Source organism: Monodon monoceros, unplaced genomic scaffold, assembly GCF_005190385.1.
Source record: "Monodon monoceros isolate NGI ecotype Baffin Bay Population unplaced genomic scaffold, NGI_Narwhal_1 Super_Scaffold_18, whole genome shotgun sequence".
NCBI lineage: Eukaryota > Metazoa > Chordata > Mammalia > Artiodactyla > Monodontidae > Monodon > Monodon monoceros.
The window spans coordinates 173,587,655-173,613,026 of NW_021703774.1; the positions used below are offsets into that span (position 1 = coordinate 173,587,655).

Consider the following 25,372-nt stretch of genomic DNA (forward strand, 5'->3'; position numbering starts at 1 on the left):
ATGGTCGCTGAGCCTGCATGTCCGGAGCCTGTGCTCCGCAACGGGAGAGGCCACAACAGTGAGAGGCCCACGTACCGCAAAAAAAAAAAAAAAAAAAAAAAAAAGATACATATAGGAAAATACTGCTTCTTAATAGCAATGAAAGAGAGGGAGTTCTCTGGTGCTCTAGTGGTTAAGATTCGGCACTTTCGGGACTTCCCTGGCGGTTCAGTGGCTAAGACTCCATGCTCCCAATGCAGGGAGCCTGAGTCGATTCCTGGTCAGAGAACTAAGATCCTGCATGCATGCCGCAACTAAAGATCCCACGTGCCACAACTAAGACCTGGAGCAGCCAAATAAATAAATTAAAAAAAAAAAAAGATTCGGCACTTTCACTGCTGTGGCCCAGGTTCAATCCCTGGTCGGGGAACTGAGCTCCTGCAGCCAAAAAAAAAAAAAAAAAAAAAAATTTGGCTTCCTTGGTGGCGCAGTGGTTAAGAATCTGCCTGCCAATGCAGGGGACGTGGGTTCGAGCCCTGGTCCAGGAAGATCCCGCATGCCGCGGAGCAACTAAGCCCGTGCACCACAACTACTGAGCCTGCATGCCACAACTACTGAAGCCCATGCTCTGCAGCAAGAGAAGTCACCAGAATGAGAAGCCTGTGCACCACAACGAAGAGTGGTCCCCACTCACTACAACTGGAGAAAGCCCACGCGCAGCAACAAAGACCCAGCACAGCCAAAAATAAATAAATTAAATAAAATAAATGTTAAAAAATATTCAAAAACAATAATAAAAGACAGAAAATTTAAATGCTCAGCAACTTGTTAAAAAATTCTTTTTTTTTTTTTTTTTGGCTGCATTGGGTCTTCGTTGCTGTGCACGAGTTTTCTCTAGTTGTGGTGAGCGGGGACTACTCTTTGTTGCAGTGCACAGGCTTCTCATTGCGGTGGCTTCTCTTGCTGCGGAGCATGGGCTCTAGGCGCCCAGGCTTCAGTAGTTGTGGCACATGGGCTCAGTAGTTGTGGCTTGTGGGCTCTAGAGTGCAGGCTCGGTAGTTGTGGGGCACGGGCTTAGTTGCTCCGCGGTATGTGGGATCTTCCGGACTGGATCGAACCCATGTCCCCTGCATTGGCAGGCGGATTCTTAACCACTGTGCCACCAGGGAAGTCCTGGAACTTCTTTTTTGGGTGAGTTATTCTATTTGGGACTTGGAAGTCTTATGACTGAGTATCTTTCTGGCAGACTTACATGACGTTTCTAGAAGCAGGTAAGAACCAGTGCATTGGTGCCTATATTTTCTGTTTTTGTTTTGTTTTAACATTGTGTCATGTGCTCCAGGTAAATTTGCAAGGAAGTTTAGTTCTCTGAGACTTAAAGTCTTAATCCTCAGGAATACCATCAAACTAATGTGTAGTGTAACTAACCTCTCTCTCTCCTGAACCTCCATATAAGCTTTTTCCTCTCAACTGAGTTTTTGCAGGAGGTCAGATTTTGCTTGCATTTTGTGGATATGGGCTTGTGAAAGGTCCTGGGTTTCATTTTATGAAATTTGACAGTCTGAGGTGAATAGCTGGCCTGTAAAACCAGGAGTCTTTTTGCCAGGGGAGCGCTCGCAGGCCAGTTTTGCTGGGAGCTTCTTCTCCGTCTCTGTGACTTGGTGACTAATGGTTTCATGGCTTTCGGGGTGGAGGATGTCATTACAAATGGATGATGGGGCTTTGGCTTCTGAACTGGATTATCTGGGCGTGCTGAGTGGGTGGGGAGCAGAATATGCCATCCCAAAATATACCACTTTGGCATATTGATTATTTTGAATTATAGTTTCCTGAGAAACAGCCAGTGCAAGAAGGGCCCTCTGACCCTCCTTTATCCCCCTGAAAGCAGGAAATAAATCTCCCATGTGAAAGGTACCTTCCCTGTACCAGGGGGTAGAAGGCATCCTTATCACCAGAGACAGGGGATTCAAGGCTGAGAAGGCTGTATAAACAAACCTTGTTACTTCCTCACTAATTTACTACCCCAAGCCCAAGCTTCTTTGTCTTGTCAATTCTTCACAAATTTATCGTTTCTTTGTCTAAAAGATATAAAAGATGCCTGCTCTGGTCACTTCTTCAAGCCACATATCTTTGGGGCTCCCATATGTATGAAATTAAATTTGTTTTTCTCTTGTTAATGTCTCCTGTCAATTTAATTACAATTTAATTACCAACCAAAGACCTTAAAGGGAAGAAGGAAAAAGTTTTCCTCCCCTACATTGGTCTGGGTGTTTGTGTGCAGCCCACTGGGATTGGGGGTAGTTTCTTTCTTAGAGCTTTCACACAGGCCCCTAAGGCCTCCCATCCATTTCTGTCCACTCTCCTGAGCTCTTCCACAGTGGCCCTGGCCCTGAGCAGGTGACTGTGGGTGGATTCCTGCTGTTTGGGGCGCTGTGTTTTCCCGTCTCCTCAGAGCCTGTGCATTTTCCCTGATCATCCCTCCCTTTCCCTCCAGCCTCCAGCGTCATTGTCTCCAGACTGGATGAGTTTTGTGACCCATCAGAAGTTCTCATCTTCATGCTACTTCCCCAGCAAGTTAATGGAATGAACACATGTAGATTCTGAGGTTGCCTCGGTTTAAAATCTTTTTTATTTTGATTATTAGCTTGTTAAACATTTAGGGAGGAAGGAAACTGAGTGTTCAGCAGCCTCTTAGGGGGAGGTTTCCTTCTTCCTTGGATTATTTTTTGTTCTGAGGTGGCTGGAGGGAAAGGAGAGGGAAGGTCACGGCCTGTGTCACGGAGCAGAAGCAGTTATCCAAACAAACAAACAGTGTGGCTTATGTGACATGAGGGTGTAATGAATGCTTGCAGTGTATTGCAGTAGTATGGATATGTGTTCGAGGTAAACAAACATAGCTTTATTTTTATGCAAATTAACACGTACCTGTACGCTGAAAGCCTATAGGAAAGAGGAGGCAGTAATCCTAAAACTTATGTTCTTAAGAGTTTATGAGAAGCTTCACCCAGGAAGCCAGGCCTGGGGCCTCTCAGCTGGGTCCTGAGGACAGCCATCCCCAGAGCTGGGCAGTGAGGAGGGGGCTGGCTCTGGAGGCCACCCCAGGGAGACTGAGCCCTCGTCCTGCGAGCATCCCAATTGGTTTCAGGACCTAATTCTCGCAACAGGAAGCTGGAGGCCTTTCTGGCCCCATTCTGAGGGGATACAGTGAGCCTGGTCCGGGAAACTTATTTATTTGAACCAGTTATAGGAGACTTCAACGGAGGGAAGGGATGGAGGGATAGTGGGGGCAGAGCTGGAGAGGGCGGTGGTCCTTGAGCAGCCCACCTGCTGGCAGGCATCGGAAGACCTGGGCCGCCTTATCTGGGCCTGCCCCTGAGAACAAGGCTTGTCCCCTTCGGCAGGAGGCTGGTGTGAACGAGCCCATCTGGCTCTGAGTGAAGGGACCTTATGTAGCTCCTGATAAATAAACAGCACTGTGTCAGTTTTTCCCCTTCCTCTTTAAAAAAAAACAAAACAGCCCCGCCACCAAAAAACAACAACTTTTAAATTTCCCAATTTAATTAACGTTTTAAATGGTGACCCTGTAAGAATTGGCCTAGCTGTGGGCAGTGGGGTTGATGGAGCTTCCGTGGGTTAAAATTTCCATTCTGGCCTCTTTCTCTGGAGGTGACCCAAGGTCTGTGAAACCTGGCCAGGCTCCTTCCCTGGGATTATTAGGCTTGGAACTGGTCCTTCTGGCCCAAATTTGACTTCAGCCTGATCCCTAAGAAGGCTGACCAGCAATGCAGATTGAGTTTTCTCTTTGGGGTGGTGGTGGTGGTGGGTTGTCAGCACGCTGGGGGCATCTCAGATGTTGATCTAGGTCACAGGAGAGAAAAGGTGTCCTTCTGCCACCAGCCTGCACAGGTGAGCTTTTGACACTGCCAGGTGCCGCTCAGCCCACGGTGAAGGCCGTCCAGCTTGAGAGAGCCTGCCTAGGAGTGGGAGGCGGTGCTTGCACCCGCTCAAGCGCTGGGAGTGCCTGCCCTTACATCCACTCATAAATAGACAAGGGCTCTGGAGTCTGCATTACCCACCCCCTTGGAACCTGCAAGAGGCCAAAGGTCAGACTGAATCAGAGGAAAATCCGGAGCCGGATTTTGTAGGCGCACTGGTTCCTGATTTCAGGTCTCAGGCTCCGGCTTGGCCAGGTTCCAGGGCTCCAGCTGTTCTCTGGGAAGGAAAAAAGAATCTCTTTTTAAATTAGGTCAGAAGATGCCTTTCTTTCCTTCTGTCCTTGTCCCCCTGCTGTGCAGGGATACAACCACCACCTGCACGTCCCTCGGTAAGAACTACAGAGCTTAAGGACTTCGCCTGGGATCCGAGTGTCCCAGTGCAGCCGAGGAAACTTCCCCGGGCTCCGTGTTCCCTTCCTGTTTGCATTGTGCTGGCTGAACCGCGGAGGCTGTCAGAGCAGGCCTGCCAGGTACTCTTGCTTAGCTGTAAAAAGGACTTGAAGAGACAGTGAGCTCTGGGTAACCTTTTCTACCAATCAGGCCAAAATCACAGGATAAAAATTTTTTTTAACCAGAAGTTTTTGTTTTTATTATTATTATTATTATTGGCCGTGCCGCATGCGGGATCTTAGTTCCCTGACCCGGGATCGAACCCGGGCCCCCTGCAGTGGAAGCGCAGAGTCTTAACCAGTGGACCACCAGGGAAGTCCCCAGAAGTTTTAAACAGACGCCTTTTACCAATCCAGTTACATCAACATTTATAGTCTGTACATGCAGGCTCCTTCAGTTCCTTGATGTCTTAGGTTCTCTGAGGTGAGGACGTTCTGAGGCTGGGGGCTTCCTTCGTGGTTCCCAGGTGAATCTGAAATCTGTTCATTCACTTAACTGTGCATGGGACTCCAGATGTGACTGACAGCAGCAGGAACCCACCAGATTCCTCAGCACAGAGCCTACGGTCTTCAAGCTTTTCGAGGGTCCACAAAAATACTGGAGATCTGAAAAGAAAAAGTATCTGCTCCCTCTACTCATAGGAGTTATATGAGAATTCTATTTAATGAGAGATATGGGTCCATTTTATTATTTATTTATTTGTTTATTTGGCTGCACCGGGTCTTAGTTGCGACATGCAGGATCTTTAGTTGCGGCATGCGGGATCTAGTTCCCTGACCAGGGACCGCACCTGGGCTCCCTGCATTGGCAGCGCGGAGTCTTAACCACTGGACCGCCAGGGAGGTCCCTGGGTCCATTTTAATATGTCTGTGAGAATAAGGCTGCCTGGGCCCACGAAGGACTTAAACCACCCTGTGGCCTGCCCTCAGAGAGCTTCCAGTTTGGAGGTGGAAATAGAGGCACAGACACCCAGGTGCAGTGCTTGTGCAGTGCTTTGAGTAGAGGAAATTTGGGTGAGTGTGCAAACACAGGCTTCAAAAAAGTAACGATTGAACAGTGAACAGTAAATAGGGAGGAACATTCTAGGCTGAGGGTACAGCAGATGTGAAGGCCGGAGATGCTGAATGAGCCTGGTGCAAGTGGTAATGAAGGTGGCCACCCGGCAGGGCTTCTCATCCTTGGCACTATGGGCGTGGGGCTGGGGGGACGGGGCGCGTCCTGTGCACTTAGGTGATTCTTCCCAGGAGCATCCTCCCAGTTGTGACAATCAAAAATCCTCCTTTCTCCAGACATTGCCAAGTGCCCCCATCTGAGAACCAGCACCAAGCAGGGACCGTGGTGGATGGCCAGGGGCTGCCTGCCCGCCCCTGCCCGAGGGTGCAGTGGAGGGAGCCCCTTCCTGTCTAGCGTGTAGGTTTGTGCCTGCCCCCGTGTCCTCTGGTTTGTGTGACGCTCCATGTGCAAGAGTGGCTGGCAGGCTCTCTCCGAGGGGAGTCAGGCCACGGAAAGGAAGGTGCACCCCGAAGCCCCCTTCCCGGGCTGGCTGGTTTTCTGTGTTGATGCCTTTCCCCCTGTTGTCTGGGCAGCCAGGCAGGGTGGCTGCGCTCTGGATGTTGGGCGGTTTTGAATGATGTCATGTGGATTTGATTTTAATGCTTCGAGAAGTTCACCGAAGGGCCTTCATCAGAGCGGCTCACACCTGGAAGAGAAAGTGCCCTGTTGCTGTGAAGGGGCAGGTGGCAGCTCTGAGGTAGGAGGTGTTGGGAGGGTGGGTGTTGAGAGTTCCGGAATCTCCTGTGCAGCAGACCTGCGGCCGGGGAGGAGGGCCTGTTGGTGTCTGGGCTTCCCAGCTGCTCCCCCGCGGATGAGGGCTGCCCTGGGGCCTCCAGAGCAACTGCAGCCTCTCCTGCTGCGACCCCACTTCCCAGGGGCTTTTTAATGTTTTCCTGACCTTTAATTTTGATTTCAAATCTACAGAAAACTTGGAATAGTGCAGTGAACACACCTGTGCCCTTTACCTGGATTCACCAGTGTTAACCTTTGCCGTATTTGCGCACGCACTGTCTCTGTTCATACTCACACTCACACATACACACATTTCCACATACACACACACACTAACACATGCATATACACATACACGCTCACACACATACACATAAACACACACGTACACAGTAACAAACGCATATACAGACACAAACACGCACATATACACATATACACATAAACACACTCACACATACACACACACACACTCATACACATACACACTAACACAAACACATACATATACACATACACGCTCACACACATGTACACACACAAACACTCACATACGCATATACACATACTAACACACACACACGTACACACGTACACACATATACATACACACTAACACAAGCATATACACACATACACATACACACTCACATGCATAAACACACACATACACATACACAATAACACATACATATACACATACACGCTCACACACACATACACACACATACACAACAACACATACATATACACATACACGCTCACACACAGATACACATACACAATAACACATACATTTACACATGCACGCACACACACAATAACACATACATGCTCACACACACAATAACACGTATACACATACACGCTCACACACATACACACATACACAATAACACATACATATACACATACACACATATACACATGCACACTAATACAAACACACACATATACATACAACACTCACACATACACACTGCTATATACATACACACTCACATATACATGCTCGCACATATATTCACACACATGCATACATATACACACACACTTACACACACACTTTTTTTCCAGAACCATTTCAGAGTAAGTTGCAAGCATTGAGACTTTTCACCCTTAAATACTCAGCCTGTATCTCTCAAGAACCAGGATATTTTCCAACGTATCCACAATATATTCATCACATTCAACACATATAACATTGATACAATACTAATATCTAATAAATACTCCCTATTAAATTTTCTCCAGTTGCCCAATAGCAGCCTATGACTCCCTCACCTCTCCCCTCCCTGGATTCCATCAAGAACCATTCCCTGTATTTAGTTCTTATACTGCCTTATTTCATGTTCTGATTAGCAGTTATTTTGGGTTCTGGCTTGTCTTTTCCCTGTAAAGTGGGTTTTCATTTCAATTTCAGTTAAAATGGCTAATGGGACTTCCCTGGCGGTCCAGTGGTTAAGACTCTGCGCTTCCAGTGCAGGGGGCACAGGTTTGATCCCTGGTTGGGGAACTAAGATCCCACATGCCATGGGGCGTGGCCAAAAACATAAAATAAAATAAAATAAAATGGCTAATGTTTCTATCAGCTTCTGAACTGGACGGGGCTGATAGGATGGAGAGAAAGCGTGGATTTTCAAATCCAGGCTTGTCACCTGTTAGCTCCATGGCCTTGAGCAGGTTACTTATCTTCTCTGAGCGTTGGTTGTCTCATCTATAAAACGGGAATAATTCCTGCCTTGCAGGCTTGTCGTGAGGACCCCATGTGCTGAACCGGCCTGACATTGTGCCTGGCCCTTAGGAATGCTCTAGCAACCACAGTAATTATCACTGTTGTCCTGCAACTTCACCTGGCTTCACAGAGCAGGAAGGAGCTTTGGGGCAGGTTGGAATTTGGGTTGGTGACCTCAGGACAAATTCCTTATCCCAAGCTCATCACCTAAGAATGGTGCTGCGTCCTGAGCGGCAGAGCCGTCATTACACCTGTTTTGCTCCTGCTGGTGGAGTGCGGTTCAAGAACGCCGAGCCTGGGTCTGGGTGGAGGAGGCCAAAATGTGGAATTTATTAGTTAAGGTGGTTGCTCACGAGGCCCTAGAGTCCGGGAGGTTGCGGTTTAATTACTGAGAGTGGGGCTTGTGGCAGTTCTCTCTGGTGCCCCAGCTTTGATGTCACTGGGGGACCTGAGGTGCCACCCCAAGTGGGACTCGCAGCCCGGGCTGCAGATGAGGCTCAGGGCTGCCTTCCTCTGCTGAGCACGTTTCTGTCCACTTACTTGTTTACTGGAGAGCAGTGTAGCATGGGGGGGAGCCTGGACGTTCTGGGTTCGAATCCTGCCCCAGAACGGACTAGGACGGGCTAGCTGGGTGAGCATAGACTAGTGCCCTCATTTGTAAAACCTTATAGGGATGCTTGTTGCAAAGACTGAATGATTCATATACGTGGAGGGTTCAGAACAGCGCCCGGCCAACAGCAAGCCAGAATATATGTCAGCTGTTTCTTTAAAGCAGTGTTCTCACCTGGGGGGGATTTTACCCCCCAGGGAGCACGTGGCAAAGTCTGGAGACATGCTTGGTTGTCACAACCAAGGGGGAGGTGCTTTTGGCTGGTAGAGCCCAGGGATGCTGCTAAATAACCTCCCATGGGTGGCACAGTCACCGCAACAGAGAAGTATCCAGTCCAGAATGTCACTAGTGCTGAGGTTGAGAAACCAAGCATTCCGGGCAGCACGTGGAACATGGAAGGAGGTCGTGTTCCTCACCACCCCCACCCTTATCCTTCCTTTGATCTGCTCCCCTCCCCCTCCTCCCCTCGCTGGTGTCCCTCCCACTGTGCCCAGGGCCCCAGTCCAGCTCCCCCAGGCTTCCCCTGGCTCACCTGCTCACCTGACCACTGACACCTCCTTTTCCTCTCAGCCAGCTCGGTTTTTTATCAGAGTACCTATCTCCTTCCTCCTTACTAGGTTATTTACCCACTGATTACTTCTTGCTTATTTCATTTTGTCTGTTCTCCCTTCTCCCTAGAATGTATGTAGGGACTTTTGCCTGTTTTTGCACTGCTGTATCCCAGTCCCAGTGAGTGCTCAGAACGTCTGTTGATTGCATGGATGAATGCGTTCCCCAAGGCCACACGGCTGGTACGTGACATGCCAGGATGTCAGTTCTTCGCCATCACCCATGTCGCTCCTTCTTCCCAAAGTGCCGCCCCAGCCCCCCACCCCATCCAGCGCAGCGTCTCCTAGAAGTGCCCCAGACGTTTCCCGGATCTGGTCAGTCACCACGTTCTGACTCCGTCTCCAGAACGCTTTGTGGATGTGCACGGTGATACCGACTTCATCTGAAGGACGAGCCTGCTCTGTTTCCACCCAGGGGCTTCTCCGTGGCCCTGGGAGCCCAGCCCCAGCTGTTGGCCTGTCCTCAGGGCCGTCACCAGCAGACCGGCAGCTGGCACATCACACCCACACCCCCTCCCGCAGCCGAAGTGCAGTCCAGGCTCCGACACTGCTCCTGTCCCTCAGTTCCACCTGCCGAAGTGTCCCAAGCCCTCCCACCCTCACCGTCCCTCCCTTCTCCGTCACCCCGCAGCCCAAGCCCGGCCCTCACCTGGCCCAGCAGGGACCTCCCCTCCAGCTTCTCCCCATCTCTCCTCACACCGCAGCCCTCACGCCACAGCCACAGGGGTCTCAGGCTTTACCCGACTCTCCCGCTTGAACCTCTCCTCACCCCGCCCGAGACCCATGTGGTCCAGTACCTTGAGCCCCCTCACCTGCCTCCCTGGCCTCAGCTACACCTTCTTTCTCCAGTTTTCCCAAAGGCCCAGTCTCTTCCTGTTTGAGGACCTTTACACGTGTGTGTGTGTGTGTGTGTCCCCCAACCCAGCTCCTCCTGGCCTGGGTAACAGCTCAGAAGTCACCTCCAAGGGTGCCTGCCCCCAGGGCGAGGTCAGATTCCCAGCTGCGCGTCCTAGGGCACCTTGCACTTACCACCCCCGACCCCTGACCCCCATCATTTATCACCATCTGAGGCTCTGTTTACCAGGGTGTGACTTGATTCATGCCTGTCTCCCCTGCTCACTGGGAGTCATTATCACAAGCATGCTCGCCTGTGTATCCTCAGTGCCCAGCACAGGGCCTGGCATATAATAAACAGATGCCCAGTAATTGTTTGTTCAAAGAATGTCTGTTCCCTCTGCCTGCAGCGCGCTTCCCCATCTTCTCTACCAGCAAACTCCTACTAGTCATCCTTCAAGACCCAGTTTCAGGGTCTTCTGCTAGGAGCTGGTCCCTCCCCTTCCTCTGTGTTGCCACAGAGCTTTGCACATCCCCTTACTCTGCCACTTAACTACACTGGGTCGAGGCCCCGGGTTTTTTCCTCTCACCTCTGAGCTGCTCAGGGGGAGGTGCTGGGCACGGCACGTTACGTGCAGTTGGCACTCTTGGAAGTGTTTGTGTTTTTAACCTGACCTATCTTTTTGGTTCATTGTTACATATTATTTGTGTTGTTTTCCATTTGCCTTGTGCAGTGTGGTTTCCTCAACCATTCTGGAAGCTCCTGGAAGGCAGGCTTAGTGTCACAGCCCCACCTTTGTATCTCCTGCTTCCTGAGCCTGACACAGGGCTGTGTTCACCTAGAGAGGTTTTATTCTAGTAAATCTTTCCTGAGTCCATGTCATGTCTACTTAAGGTTACGGTCCCCTTGGCAGTTGAGAGCACTTGACATCCTTTCCCTCATTCTGGACTGGCTAGATAGTTTGTGGCACCCGATGCAGGACCCCTTGTTAAAAGAGTTATTCAGAATTGTAAGACGGCAACAGGAGAGCATTAAACCAAGAGTAGGGCCCTTATGAGTGCTCGGACCTGTGTCGGTGCCCAGGCCTCATACTCATAAAGCCAGCCCTCATCTCCTTGCGTCCTCCGAGGGAGGACACGGTAGAGGTCCTGATTTCCTTTTGACCAGTGGCAAACTGGAGGGCTCAGAGGGCAGTGACTGACCTCAGGTTGCACAGCTGACCATCGACAGAGTAGAACGGGAAATAGAGTCCAGCTCCGGGAGCGTGCTCACTGTCTCCACCGGCTCTGGGGCCCCAGGAGCTTTGGTCCTCGGCTTCCTCCTCTGTAAATTGGGAACATTGACCTGATCATTGGGTGGCAAATGGAACAGCTGGTGTGAGTCCCCAGATGGTCCCATCAGGAGCCACCACATCCCATAGGTGCCCTCTCCTTCAAGTCATGAAGCCAAGGTTCCTCTCTGTTTCTTGGACAGTCCGAGCCCTGTAGACAGTAGGAGGCTAATTGGCTGTTGTGATAGTTGGAAAATTAAAGCCCCTCAGAAGTGGGAGAAGGTTGTCTCTTTTCATCTCTTTTTGAAGGAATGTGGGGACTTGGGTAGAAGGTTCCCCAGGGATCCTTGGTATTTCAGTGCTTTGATGTCTAGAGGAGTAAAAGAGCAATTAATCGTTGTAAATGTCTTTCCTGTAGGGTAGGCTGAGGGTGGGGGGGTGGCAGTGGTGGGTGACTGCTCTTCCATCCCAGGGCCATCACTGGTCTAAGGGCTCTGCAGACCAGAGACCCAGGGTCAGAGCAGCATCTCCCTGTAGGGGAGGCTTCTAAATCTCACTTCCTCTGGAAAGCACATTTTCCTCAGCCTCTTGGGTGAGTGAGTAGCAGAGATTGCTGAAGACAGATGGGTTGCAGAGCTCCCCTTGGTCCCCTAGAATAGGTTTCTCAATTATCCAAAGACATCTGTCCTCACCGCAGGGCTGAGAGCCAGGAGTCCACCTTTAAACCAAGTGCTCTGAGGCCCACACGCCGCAGCGGAGGGGTGGCCGGGCTGCCACGGGCAGGCGAGACTCCGGCCCCCCCGCCTGCACCTCCACCCACCATTAGCATCCTTCCTCCTGCCCGGTCAACCTGCAGAGGACCCAGGCGATGAGGGTGTGTGTGGAAGGCCAAAGAAGAGAAGAGAATGTTCTCTGATTCCTAGAAGAGGTGTGTTTGGGGCAAGCAGACCTGTGGCCAGACTAGTAGGTTTTAAATTATCTGAATCTGTGGGGTGTGTGTGTGTGTGTGTGTGTGTGTGTGTGTGTGTGTGTGTGTGTATGTAAACTTATGTTTCCATACACAACTACAGATGTTCCCCAGGCACACAAACACCATGCAAATCTGAGCACAAAGTGGGCGGAGCGCCGAGGTAGCCGTGCCTGGCTTGTCATGTTGTTTGGTGGGTGGGATGCCTTCTCGGGCAGGTGCAGGACTTGCCCATCAGCTGCCCGGAAGTGATTCACTCTGGTCCTTGACATCTCCCCGCACGGCTCTCAATCGGCCTCGGTGACTAACCCAAGGGGAGGAGGGTGTGTAGTGACCTGCTTTGGCAGGAAATGACAGTGCATAGCTGCAGCCAGCACCTTATCCCAGGGTGCTGGTGCAAGTTTCTGGGCTGGCCAGACATACAGATATTTCTAGACCGTGCAGGGCCCTTGGCCACAAGCTTCCCGCCATCTGCCTATATCCCACAGCACTGGCCGTGGCTCCTCCTGCCTTCTCCCGTGACCTGACCTGGGTTCTGTGTTTCCACAGGGCTGCACCTTCCTCCTTCTCCCTGGCCACAACCTGCCTGTCACAGTTGAGCACCTGTTTTCCTGAAGGTGATTTCCAGAAGCAGGTAAGGACCCCAGGGGAAGGACGTCTGGTAGAGTGGCCATAGAACGGCGTTGAGGAGAGGGCCTTGGGTACTGGCTCTAGGGCTGACCGTGAAGCTAGCACATCTTATATCCTTTCTTCATCGTCCCTGATAATGCTCACTGCTTCAGCTGTGTGGGTTCTTAACAGTGAGCATTGTGGTTCTGCTGATGTCTTTTAGGCTGTTAAGATGTGTAAGGTCTGAATTAATATTTTATATAAGCTCTGTGAGTCACACAGTTATATGGCAACTGTATTTTCATGCAATGTAAACATTGTACAGATGAAAATGTACATTTTAAAACATGAACATCTAAAATATATCACATTTTTTTTTAAATGGACAAAAGTCAAGTGCTGGGACCCATGGGGGAGAGGTGGCTTGTGTACCTATAGGCGCCCCCTGTTGTCTGGCCAAGCCTGAGGTCAGGCAGCATTTACAAGCAGGTGGTAGACCACCCTGGGTATAAACGTATATTCCAATTTACATAAGTGTGGGTGTTAAACAGCATTAGCTTTAAGTTTATAAATAAAAAGGAGTGCAGGTGGCTGTGTTTGTATTTGGGCGCCCCCCCCCCCAGCCCCCTGCCTGTCAAAGGGAGGCCAGCTTTCAAAGTCATTTATCAGAATGGGTCTGACTTCTGCATGTCCTGCTCTCTGGGTCTTTCCTGCTCTACCTCCCAATTCTTCCAAAGTGAGATCAGCTGTTTCCAAGCTGGAGCTCATGTGCATAGAGATTAGGTCCCTCTAATCTCTGGGCAGGAACGTGGTATCTTACGGACGACCTCGATGCCTCCCAGAGAATGTGGTGCGGCCTCCCAGGCCACGAGCCACATTTGTCACTTTGTAAGCACCCTTCCCAGTGGTTGGGAACCCCTTCCTGACTGTCTTTTACCTACCAACCTTCCTTCAACAGAGATGCAGGCTCAGAACCAACAGAAGTGTGTGGAAGGTGTGTGTGTGGGGGTGAATGCATCTGTGTGTCTGCAGTGAATGTATGGAACTCAGTTTCTCTGAAGTGCATTTGTCCCAATCAGGTGTGATTTTCTGGAACCACGCCCACTTCCGCCTAAGCCGTGGATATCTGTGACACAGCATCCACTTAGCCACAAGCCTCTCCCCTCGCCTTTCATTTGCATAGTTGATAGTTGCCTGTTTCTTTCCATTTTCTATGTTTTGGCTCATGTATGCCTTTCCCTGTTTAGCTTCCAGAATGTTATATCTAAAGAGAGGGAGCAGGTCTGTCTCTGACTTGGGCAGTTAACACTGAGGGATTTTCTTAGGATTTAGGATGGAAGCTCCACCATCTTAGGCGGTGGTGTGTTTGTGGGGTCGCCAGGAGACCATAAGTGAGACGCAGCATTACCTTACCTTCAGCTCTCACAGCTGAGGACTGAATGAATAATTATTGTGTCCAAATTCTTTGCAGTTTGGACTTAGGTAATTTAAACACATTTTAGTGGAGACCAGTTCTTGATCCCTACAGGGAAGAATAAGAATTCTCAAGTGAAGTTAATCTAATGTGTGTCAAAACTGTGATGAAAACTTAACCACATGTTCGCTTGGATAGGCACCAAACTCAAACACACTGTAATACACTTGCAGCATTACCAGTGACTGAAAGGTCGTTGTTGTTTGGGTTGATTGTGATTGATTCTCTTCAGTTATTTCCTTCACATTGGCACCCTTGATGCAGCTTCTGTTTCGGACGGAATTATGTAAACAGGTCCCAGTGTTCTCGTCCATCAGGATTGGAGTGTGGAGGGCAGGAACACGTGTTCACACCGCAGTCGGCCCTGACCCATTCCTGGGTGTTCTCTCTGTCAGGCAGCAGGGTGGAGTCAGCTCAAACTAGAGCTCGAAGAATCCTAGAAGACCAGAAGTTTTAGGAAGGGCAGGAGTCCTCCCAAGGCAAGCAGGAACAGTTTAAGAACTGGCCTCTGCCAGGGAAGTGTGAACAGGGAGTGACCTGGCCCCAAAGACCCATCCAGGCACCAACGACACCCCAGGCCCACGGCTGGGTGTGTGAGGCCCCCTGGTAATCACAGTGTGAGTGTGGTGGGTCCCCGGGGATAGTGGAGCTACAGTGGAACAGAACCGGTCTGTACGTGACGCCAAGGGTAGGATTGTTGGGAGGAGCAAAGTTCTGTGAAATAGACCCCGTGTAAAATGATTGAGACGGGCACCCACACACACTCCTGTGGGTTCTGAGCCCTCATACTCCTGTTGGAGGAAGCTTGGCTGGTCAGGAAAGGACAGTGAGGAAGGGGCTCTCAACCTCTCTGAAGCCAGCGTCCGAGGTCCTGGGACGCACAGCAAAACCAGAGACATATCCTTGCCTGGGTAGAGCTGGCCCCTAAATGGGGGGATAGAGCTTGCCCTGGGACCCAGGACTGGGGGTGGTTTGTGACAGTAGGACCACTATGAAGCCTTGAACCAGAAGGGCCTTTGGGGGGCTTGTGTTGGGGGCCGAGGGGGTGGGGGGTGAGGGGGCAGTAGCACGGAGGTAGGGGAGCGGGTGGGTGTGGCCCTGGGGCTCTGGTTCTTTTGTGTGTGGCGACACCTAGTGGCCAGTCCGTTGACTTCCACAAGGAGAGGGCCAACTGACCATTAGCCCTTGGACACAGGACAGAATCAGAAGACTTTTACCCCTGGAAGCCCTAATTCCGAATTTGAAGTCTTCATGGAGCATTTCAGATGACCTCGGAGAACACGACAGCCCAAGGCACACAAAATACTCAGGAATGAGAGTCTTTGGAAAAGCTAAATTTGGTTATGGAGACTGGATTAGGGACTTGTGTTTGACCGTAAGTGATGTGGAGATGGTAGGGGGTGGAAGCCCAGACCCCACAGGCTGTCTGGGTTCTCTCTTCAGCCAACTGGGCCAGGGCTGAAGGAAGACGGGGCAAGCGAAGCAGCCCCGGCCCCGGCCCTCCAGCAGGTGCAGGAAGACAGTGAGTGAGCACCCTGGCAGGTGCTCTAGGAAGCGGACGAGGGACTTCCCTGGTGGTCCAGTGGTTAAGATTCCATGCTCCCAATGCAGGGGGCACGGGTTCAGTCCCTGGTCGGGGAACTAAGATCTGCATGCCGCATGGTGTGGCCTAAAAAAAAAAACAAAAGAAGAAGAAACTGGGATGTGATGGGACCACGTGCCCAAGAGGGCCTGGGTGGGGCGCACGACCTACCACGGTCATGCAGTCAGGAAAGGCTCCCCAGGAAGGCATCTAAGCGAGTGGAAAAGAAGCCAGTTCCAGCCTGGGGACCCCAGTGCAAAGGCTGCTGGGGAGGAGCTTCTTGGCAGGTCCTAGAAACAAACTGGGGGCCAGCGAGACAGAGGGGAGGAGTGGGAGCGAGAGGCAGGGCCGGTCATGTGGGGTCCTGGCAAGGGCGTGAAGTGTATCTTGGGGTAGGTTGGAGTGGGGAGAAATGTCATCCATTCTGGCTTTTAAAAAGATCATTCCAGTTAGGTAGCCTCATCCACCAGAGGGCAGACGGCAGAAGCAAGAAGAACTACAATCCTGCAGCGTGTGGAACAAAAACCACGTTCACAGAAAGGCAGACAAGATGAAAAGGCAGAGGACTATGTACCAGATGAAGGAACAAGATAAAACCCCAGAAAAACAACTGAACGAAGTGGAGATAGGCAACCTTCCAGAAAAAGAATTCAGAATAATGTTAGTGAAGATGATCCAGGACCTCGGAAAAAGAATGGAGGCAAAGATCGAGAAGATGCAAGAAATGTTTAACAAAGACCTAGAAGAATTAAAGAAGAAACAAACAGAAATGAACAATACAATAACTGAAAAGAAAACTACACTAGAAGGAATCAATAGCAGAAGAACGGGTAAGTGACCTGGAAGACAGAATGCTAGAATTCACTGCTGCGGAACAGAATAAAGAAAAAAGAATGAAAAGAGGGCTTCCCTGGTGGTGCAGTGGTTGAGAGTCCGTCTGCCGATGCAATGGACGCGGGTTCGTGCCCCGGTCCGGGAGGATCCCACATGCCGCAGAGCGGCTGGGCCCGTGAGCTGTGGCCGCTGAGCCTGCGCGTTCGAAGCCTGTGCTCCGCAACGGGAGAGGCCACAACAGTGAGAGGCCCGCGTACCACAAAAAAAAAAAAAAAAAAAAAGAATGAAAAGAAATGAAGACAGCCTAAGAGACCTCTGGGACAAATTAAACGCAACAACATTCACATTATAGGGGTCCCAGAAGGAGAAGAGAGAGAGAAAGGACCAGAGAAAATATTTCAAGAGATTATAGTCAAAAACTTCCCTAACGTGGGAAAGGAAATAGCCACCCAAGTCCAGGAAGTGCAATGAGTCCCATACAGGATAAACCCAAGGAGAAACACGCCGAGACACATAGTAATCAAATTGGCAAAAATTAAACACAAAGAAAAATTATTGAAAGCAGCAAGGGAAAAACGACAAATAACATACAAGGGAACTCCCAAAAGGTTAACAGCTGACTTCTCAGCAGAAACTCTACAAGCCAGAAGGGAGTGCCATGATATACTTAAAGTGATGAAAGGGAAGAACCTACAACCAAGATTACTGTACCTGGCAAGGATCTCATTCAGTTTCGATGGAGAAATCAAAAGCTTTACAGACAAGCAAAAGCTAAGAGAATTCAGCACCACCAAACCAGCTCTACAGCAAATGCTAAAGGAACTTCTCTAAGTGGGAAACACAAGAGAAGAAAAGGACCTACAAAAACAAACCCAAAACAATTAAGACAATGGTCATAGGAACATACATACCAATAATTACCTTAAACGTGAATGGATTAAATGCTCCAACCAAAAGACAAGGAGCAAATCAGACTCGCTGAATGGATACAAAAACAAGACCCAGGGCTTCCCTGGTGGCGCAGTGGTTGGGGGTCCGCCTGCCGATGCAGGGGACGCGGGTTTGTGCCCTGGTCCGGGAGGATCCCACATGCCATGGAGCGGCTGGGCCCGTGAGCCATGGCCGCTGAGCCTGCGCGTCCAGAGCCTGTGCTCCGCAGCAGGAGAGGCCACAGCAGTGAGAGGCCTGCGTACCGCAAAAACAACAACAACAACAACAAAAAAAACCCACAAGACTCATATATATGCTGCCTACCAGAGACCCACTTCAGACCTAGGGACACATACAGACTGAAAGTGAGGGGATGGAAAAAGATATTCCATGCAAATAGAAATCAAAATAAAGCTGGAGTAGCAATACTCATATCAGATAAAATAGACTTTAAAATAAAGAAGCTTACAAGAGACAAGGAAGGACACTACATAATGATCAAGGGATCAATCCAAGAAGAAGATATAACAATTATAAATATATATGCACCCAACATAGGAGCACCTCAATACATAAGGCAACTGCTAACAGCTATAAAAGAGGAAATCAACAGTAACACAATAATAGTGGGGGACTTTAACACCTCACTTACACCAATGGACAGATCATCCAAAATGAAAATAAATAAGGAAACAGAAGCTTTAAATGACACAATAGACGAGATAGATTTAATTGATATTTATAGGACATTCCATCCCAAAACAGCAGATGACACTTTCTTCTCAAGTGCGCACAGAACATTCTCCAGGATAGGTCACATCTTGGGTCACAGATCAAGCCACAGTAAATTTAAGAAAATTGAAATCATATCAAGCATCTTTTCTGACCACAACGCTATGGGATTAGACATGAATTACAGGGGAAAAAAATGTAAAAATCACAAACACATGGAGGCTAAACAATACGTTACTAAATAACCAAGAGATCACTGAAGAAATCAAAGAGGAAATTAAAAAATACCTAGAGACAAGTGACAGTGAAAACATGACGATCCAAAACCGATGGGATGCAGCAAAAGCAGTTCTAAAAGGGAAGTTTATAGCTATACAAGCCTACCTCAAGAAACAAGAAAACTCTCAAATGAACAATCTAACCTTACACCTAAAGGAACTACAGAAAGAAGAACAAACAAAACCCAAAGTTAGCAGAAGGAAAGAAATCATAAAGATCAGAGCAGAAATAAATGAAATAGAAACAAAGAAAACAATAACAGAGATCAATAAAACTAAAAGCTGGTTCTTTGAGAAGATAAACAAAATTGACAAACCATTAGCCAGACTCATCAAGAAAAAGAGGGGGCTTCCCTGGCGGCGCAGTGGTTAAGAATCTGCTTGCCAGTGCAGGGGATGCAGGTCCGTGCCCTGGTCTGGGAAGATCCCACATGCCGCGGAGCAACTAAGCCCGTGCGCCACAACTACTGAGTCTGCGCTCTAGAGCCCACGAGTCACAAATACTGAGCCTGCGTGCCACAACTACTGAAGCCCAGGCACCTAGAGCCCGTGCTCCGCAACAAGAGAAGCCACCGCAATGAGAAGCCCACACACCACAGCAAAGAGTAGTCCCCACTCGCCGCAACTAGAGAAAGCCTGCATGCAGCAACGAAGACCCAACATAGCCAAAAATAAATAAATAAAATAGATTTATAAAAAAGAAAAAGGGAGAGGACTCAAATCAATAAAATTAGAAATGAAAAAGGAGAAGTTACAACAGACACCGCAGAAATACAAAGCATCCTAAGAGACTACTACAGGCAACTCTATGCCAATAAATTGGACAACCTGGAAGAAATGGAAAAATTCTTAGAAAGGTATAACCGTTCAAGACTGAACCAGGAAGAAACAGAAAATATGAACAGACCAATCACAAGTAATGAAATTGAAACTGTGATTAAAAATCTTCCAACAAACAAAGCCATGACCAGACGGCTTCACAGGTGAATTCTGTCAAACATTTAGAGAAGAGCTAACACCCATCCTTCTCAAACTCTTCCAAAAAATTGCAGAGGATGGAACACTCCCAAACTCATTCTATGAGGCCACCATTACCCTGTTACCAAAACCAGACAAAGATACTACAAAAAAAGAAAATTACAGACCAGTATCGCTGATGAATATAAATGCAAAAATCCTCAACAAAATACTAGCAAACAGAATCCAACAACACATTAAAAGGATCATACACCATGATCAAGTGGGATTTATCCCAGGGATGCAAGGATTCTTCAATATACACAAATCAATCAATGTGATACACCATATTAACAAATTGAGAAAGCAAAAACCATATGGTCATTTCAATAGATGCAGAAAAAGCTTTTGACAAAATTCAACACCGATTTATGATAAAAACTCTCCAGAAAGTAGGCATATAGGGAACCTACCTCAACATAATAAAGGCCATATATGACAAACCCAGAGCAAACATCGTTCTGAATGGTGAAAAACTGAAAGCATTTCCTCTAAGATCAGGAGCAAGACAATGATGCCACTCTCACCACTCTTATTCAACATAGTTTTGGAAGTCCTAGCTATGGCAATCAGAGAAGAAAAAGAAATACAAATTGGAAAAGAAGAAGTAAAACTGTCACTGTTTGCGGATGACATGATACTATACATAGAGAATCCTTAAAATGCCACCAGAAAACTACTAGAGCTAATCAATGAATTTGGTAAAGTTGCAGGATACAAAATTAATGCACAGAAATCTCTTGCATTCCTATGCACTAATGATGAAAAATCTGAAAGAGAAATTAAGGAAACACTCCCATTTACCATTGCAACAAAAAGAATAAAATACCTAGGAATAAACCTACCTAGGGAGACAAAAGACCTGTATGCAGAAAACTATAAGACACTGATGAAAGAAATTAAAGATGATACCAATAGATGGAGAGATATACCATGTTCTTGGATTGGAAGAATCAATATTGTGAAAATGACTCTACTACCCAAAGCAATCTACAGATTCAGTGCAATCCCTATCAAACTACCAATAGCATTTTTTACAGAACTAGAACAAAAAATCTTAAAATTTGAATGGAGACACAAAAGACCCCGAATAGCCAAAGCAGTCTTGAGGGAAAAAAACGGAGCTGGAGGAATCAGACTCCCTGACTTCAGACTATACTACGAAGCTACAGTAATCAAGACAATATGGTACTGGCACAAAAACAGAAATATAGATCAATGGAACAGGATAGAAAGCCCAGAGATAAACCCACGCACCTATGGTCAACTAATCTATGACAAAGGAGGCAAGGATATATATACAATGGAGAAAAGACAGTCACTTCAATAAGTGGTGCTGGGAAAACTGGACAGCTACATGTAAAAGAATGAAATTAGAACACTCCCTAACCCATACACAAAAATAAACTCAAAATGGGTTCGTGACCTAAATGTAAGACCAGACACGATAAAACTCTTAGAGGAAAACATAAGAAGAACACTCTTTGACATAAATCACAGCAAGATCTTTTTTGATCCACCTCCTAGAGTAATGGAAATAAAAACAAAGATAAACACATGGGACCTAACGAAACTTCAAAGCTTTTGCACAGCAAAGGAAGCCATAAACAAGATGAAAAAACAACCCTCAGAATGGGAGAAAATATTTGCAAACGAATCAACGGACAAAGGATTAATCTCCAAAATATATAAACAGCTAATGCAGTCAATATTAAAGAAACAACCCAATCCAAAAATGGGCAGAAGACCTAAATAGACATTTCTCCAAAGAAGACATACAGATGGCCAAGAAGCACACGAAAAGCTGCTCAACATCACTAATTATTAGAGAAATGCAAATCAAAACTACAATGAGTTATCACCTCACACCAGTTGGAATGGGCATCATCAGAAAATCTACAAACAACAAATGCTGGAGAGGGTGTGGAGAAAAGGGAACCCTCTTGCACCGTTGGTGGGAATGTAAATTGATACAGCCACTATGGAGAACAGTATGGAGTTTCCTTAAAAAAGTAAAAATAGAATTACCATATGATCCAGCAATCCCACTACTGGGCATATACCCTGAGAAAACCGTAATTCAAAAAGACACATGCACCCCAATGTTCACTGCAGCACTATTTACAATAGCCAGGTCACGGAAGCAACCTAAACGCCCATCCACAGGCGAATGGATAAAGAAGTTGTGGTGGGCTTCCGTGGTGGCACAGTGGTTGAGGGTCTGCCTGCCGATGCAGGGGACATGGGTTTGTGCCCCGGTCCGGGAAGATACCACATGCCGTGGAGCAGCTAGGCCCGTGAGCCATGGCTGCTGAGCCTGCATGTCCGGAGCCTGTGCTCTGCAACGGGAGAGGCCACAACAGTGAGAGGCCCGCGTACAGCAAAAAAAAAAAAAAAAAAAAAAAGAAGTTGTGGTACACATATACAATGGAATATTACTCAGCCATAAAAAGGAACGAAATTGAGTCATTTGTTGAGACGTGGATGGATCTAGAGACTGTCATACAGAGTGAAGTAAGTCAGAAAGAGAAAAACAAATATCGTATACTAACGCATGTATGTGGAACCTAGAAAAATGGTACAGATGAACCAGTTTACAGGGCAGAAGTTGAGACACAGATGTAGAGAACAAACGTATGGACACCAAGGGGGGAAAGCCACAGCGGGGTGGGGATGGTGGTGTGCTGAATTGGGTGGTTGGGATGGACAGGTATATACTGATGTGTATAAAATTGATGACTAATAAGAACCTGCTGTATAAAAAAATAAATAAAACAAAAAAATTAAAAAAACCCAACACACACAACTTATAAAAAAAAAATAAATAAAAATTAAAAAGATAAAAAGATCATTCTGGCTACTTGCGCTGGGTGGTGGAGTGGAAGGAAGTGAGAAGGGGTGGACAGGAGGAGGAGAGATCCCCCAGAACCGAGCCTCCCCACTCAGCTGTGCTGGGAACTGAGGGCTGTCCGCTCCGCTCTTGCACCTGGCCCCAGGGGACGGCTGGCTGCCTCTCACCAGAGGTCATTCTGCAGGCAGCTCACTCCTCCTTCCTGGTTACCAGTGTTAATTAGACCCTTTTCTGAACCAGGAGGAGGTGACAGGATAGCAGACAGTAGAAGAGGGAGCCTGGGCTTTGGTGGTGGAAAGGAAGGCCCTGTAAGTAGATGGCACTGCATTGAGTGCACAGCTGCATTGCTACGCAATACACATTTTGCCCTATTGTTCAGGCTTTTAGGACCGGAGCCCCTGTTAGCTTCTGGGGACTGAGCGGTTGACAGGAGCCTCCAGGGAGGCTGCTGCCCAGGGCTCTGGCGCCTTTCTGAGTCTGTCCTTCACCTGGGAGAGCCTGCTGGTCCAAGGCTTGCTGGCCCCTGAGGGATGGACGGTGTGAGGAGTGTCCTTGGCCCGCAAGCCCGGCTCCCTTGGTCCTCCGAGCGCAGCTCCTTGGCACCAGGGCTGCCAGGGCTCCACCCCCACCAGCTGCTGCGTTATTTCTGACTCATCCAGGAGTTACAAGTGTGTAACCCAAACCCCTCCACGCCCGGCTTCCTCCCCCCCAGCTCCTCCTGGAGGGAGGAAACCCTGGGACTTCTCTCCTGGGACCTTTCTGCAGGTCGGGTCCCTGCTGCACCTGGACGCAGCTGCCGCGTGCAGGAGCCACCCTGTGACAGGTGGGTGGGCTTGTGAGGGTGGCGGCAGCGAGCCCGGGCAGGTGTGTGTGCCCGCAGCCCCGGGCTCGCCGTCCCCATCGAGGGACTCCTTGGAGCCCAGCCCAGGAGGCAGCCTCTTGAACTCGTCAGGGACTTTTGCAGAGGGAGCTGTCTTGGCTTCTCCAGCTACAGGCCCCAGCCGGCTGCCTCTGATCACGTCACTTTGCTCCTCATGGAAGTTGCTGGCTTTGAAAGACGGGGACACTTTGGGTTTCATGCAGCACATCTCCTGGGCTCATAGCAGGAGTCTTGCTGAGGGGTGGCTGGAAGGTAGAGCTGGCAAGAAGTCTGGGTCAGCTCAGCCACCTGGGCCTGACAGCTCCACACACAGAGGGGGCTGGCCACCAGTGCCTGCTCCGGGGAGATCCCTGCTCAGTCTGGCTGTCGGGCCAGCAGGCGTGAGGGAGGAACGGGCAGCTCGCCACCTGCTCTGGGCTCTCAGAAACGAGCCCCTGATGCAACATGGGCGGCCTGACAACTCGTGCCGGTGTGCGGGTATGTCTCGTCCTGACACCGCCCCACCCCATGCTTCTCCTCGCTCTGCAGGAGTCCCCAGAGCTGGCCAGGGCATGAACCGCGAGGGGGCCCCCGGGAAGAGTCCGGAGGAGATGTACGTTCAGCAGAAGGTCCGAGTGCTGCTCATGCTGAGGAAGATGGGCTCCAACGTGAGTGCCTTCGGGGCATCAAGCAGCAGGCCTCCCAGGGAGGGTGCCTGATGCCGACGGGCAGAGGGGCTGTAACCACCTTCTGTAGCAGCTGTGGTCTGGGGATGGGGATGCCAGGCCTCTGGCTTGGCTGTGGCTAATTCAGGCTCCCGGGCACAGGCACCAGCATGTCCAGTTCGGCATGGTACTCCCTGTGCCATGTTTGGGCCAAGTGGGTGAGGGTCCTAAAGGCCCTGACCTTCCTTTCCTCCCCTCTCCCGGGAGTCTTCTCTTCCGGTGGTGACCGGCGGGCAGGACAGCCACCGAGAGGGCAGCAGATGTGCAGTGGCCCTTCTCAACAGGAGAGGGAGGGGCTCCCCAAGCAGGGCCTGCCCTACGCTGGAATCCCCATCCCCGATCTGATCCCGGTGCCAAGGCCTGGGGATGGACCAAGTTTCAGGGGTGGGAGCAGAGGGGAGAGGGTGCTCACCCTGGAACTAGAAGGTCAGTTCTCAACAACAGAGGCCCAGGGAGCGGGTGCGGGCCACCCTTCACCCAGCCCTCTCGCCCCTGCAGCTGACGGCCAGCGAGGAGGAGTTCCTGCGCACCTACGCGGGGGTGGTCAGCAGCCAGCTCAGCCAGCTGCCCCAGCACTCCATCGACCAGGGTGAGTCCATTGACCAGGGTGAGTTGAGGGCCCACGTGGCCAGCGACAGCAAGTTGTGGTTCCTTTAGAAAGCATAGCTCCAGCCCTTCCAGATGGGTGGTCCACGAGAGAGAGATTTCGGGGCGGCAGCTCCCTCACCCACAGAGCTGAGCCCCAGCTGGCGGCAGCGTCTAGACGTGGAGCCTGCAGAGCCTCCAGGCCGGTCCCTTCTCCTTCCCCAGCTGGGAGCCAAGGACCCAATCAGGTAATGGGGGGGATCCCTTTCTAGGCCTGGGGGAGGAAGAGGAAGAAATGGAGGTGTCTGGGGGCCCCATAGCTGCAGAGGCTCTGGTGGTTGCATTTCTTCAGCCTTTGCCTGCCCCTGCCCCCCGCCCCTGAGTACCCTGTTCAGGGACAAGGAAACCACCCTTGTGTGCAGGGGCCTGCTCTAGGTGCGGGCTGCACGGTGGCTGCTGTGTTCCTGGCTGTGCCCAGGAAGGTGGCCCCAGTGGTCCTGGAGGTCTCCGTGTGCCCAAGGGAGTTATTTCTCTTTTGAGTACCCTCAGCCAGTTGTAATAATGGTAGTGGGTAACACTGAGTGTTTATTGTCTAGCAGGCTCGAGCTGCCAGCTGTATTACTTCTACTTAGCAGGCAAGGAAACGGGGGTTCTGAAGCAATAAGCCACTGCAGCCAGTTCCTGGGGGGCCCAGGATGCAAACCTGCAGCCCGATTGCAGAG

The 25,372-nt window shown here is 49.6% G+C and overlaps 1 protein-coding gene across 3 annotated transcripts in view; it reads left to right on the forward strand.

Moving 5' to 3' along the window:
* CTNNBIP1 (catenin beta interacting protein 1) overlaps positions 1–25,372 on the forward strand; it is a 53,392-nt gene that overhangs the window by 10,810 nt on the left and 17,210 nt on the right. Inside the window, exons 1-4 of one of the 3 annotated variants that reach the window (XM_029229729.1) lie at positions 12,109–12,135; positions 12,724–12,808; positions 23,890–24,008; positions 24,564–24,672. In XM_029229729.1, coding sequence (XP_029085562.1) covers positions 23,913–24,008; positions 24,564–24,672 — 205 coding nt within the window. In that variant the 5' untranslated portion in view covers positions 12,109–12,135; positions 12,724–12,808; positions 23,890–23,912. Of the gene's footprint in view, positions 1–12,108; positions 12,136–12,723; positions 12,809–23,889; positions 24,009–24,563; positions 24,673–25,372 lie in introns of those variants that run through there. The other 2 variants (XM_029229731.1, XM_029229728.1) reach the window with 2 other exon arrangements.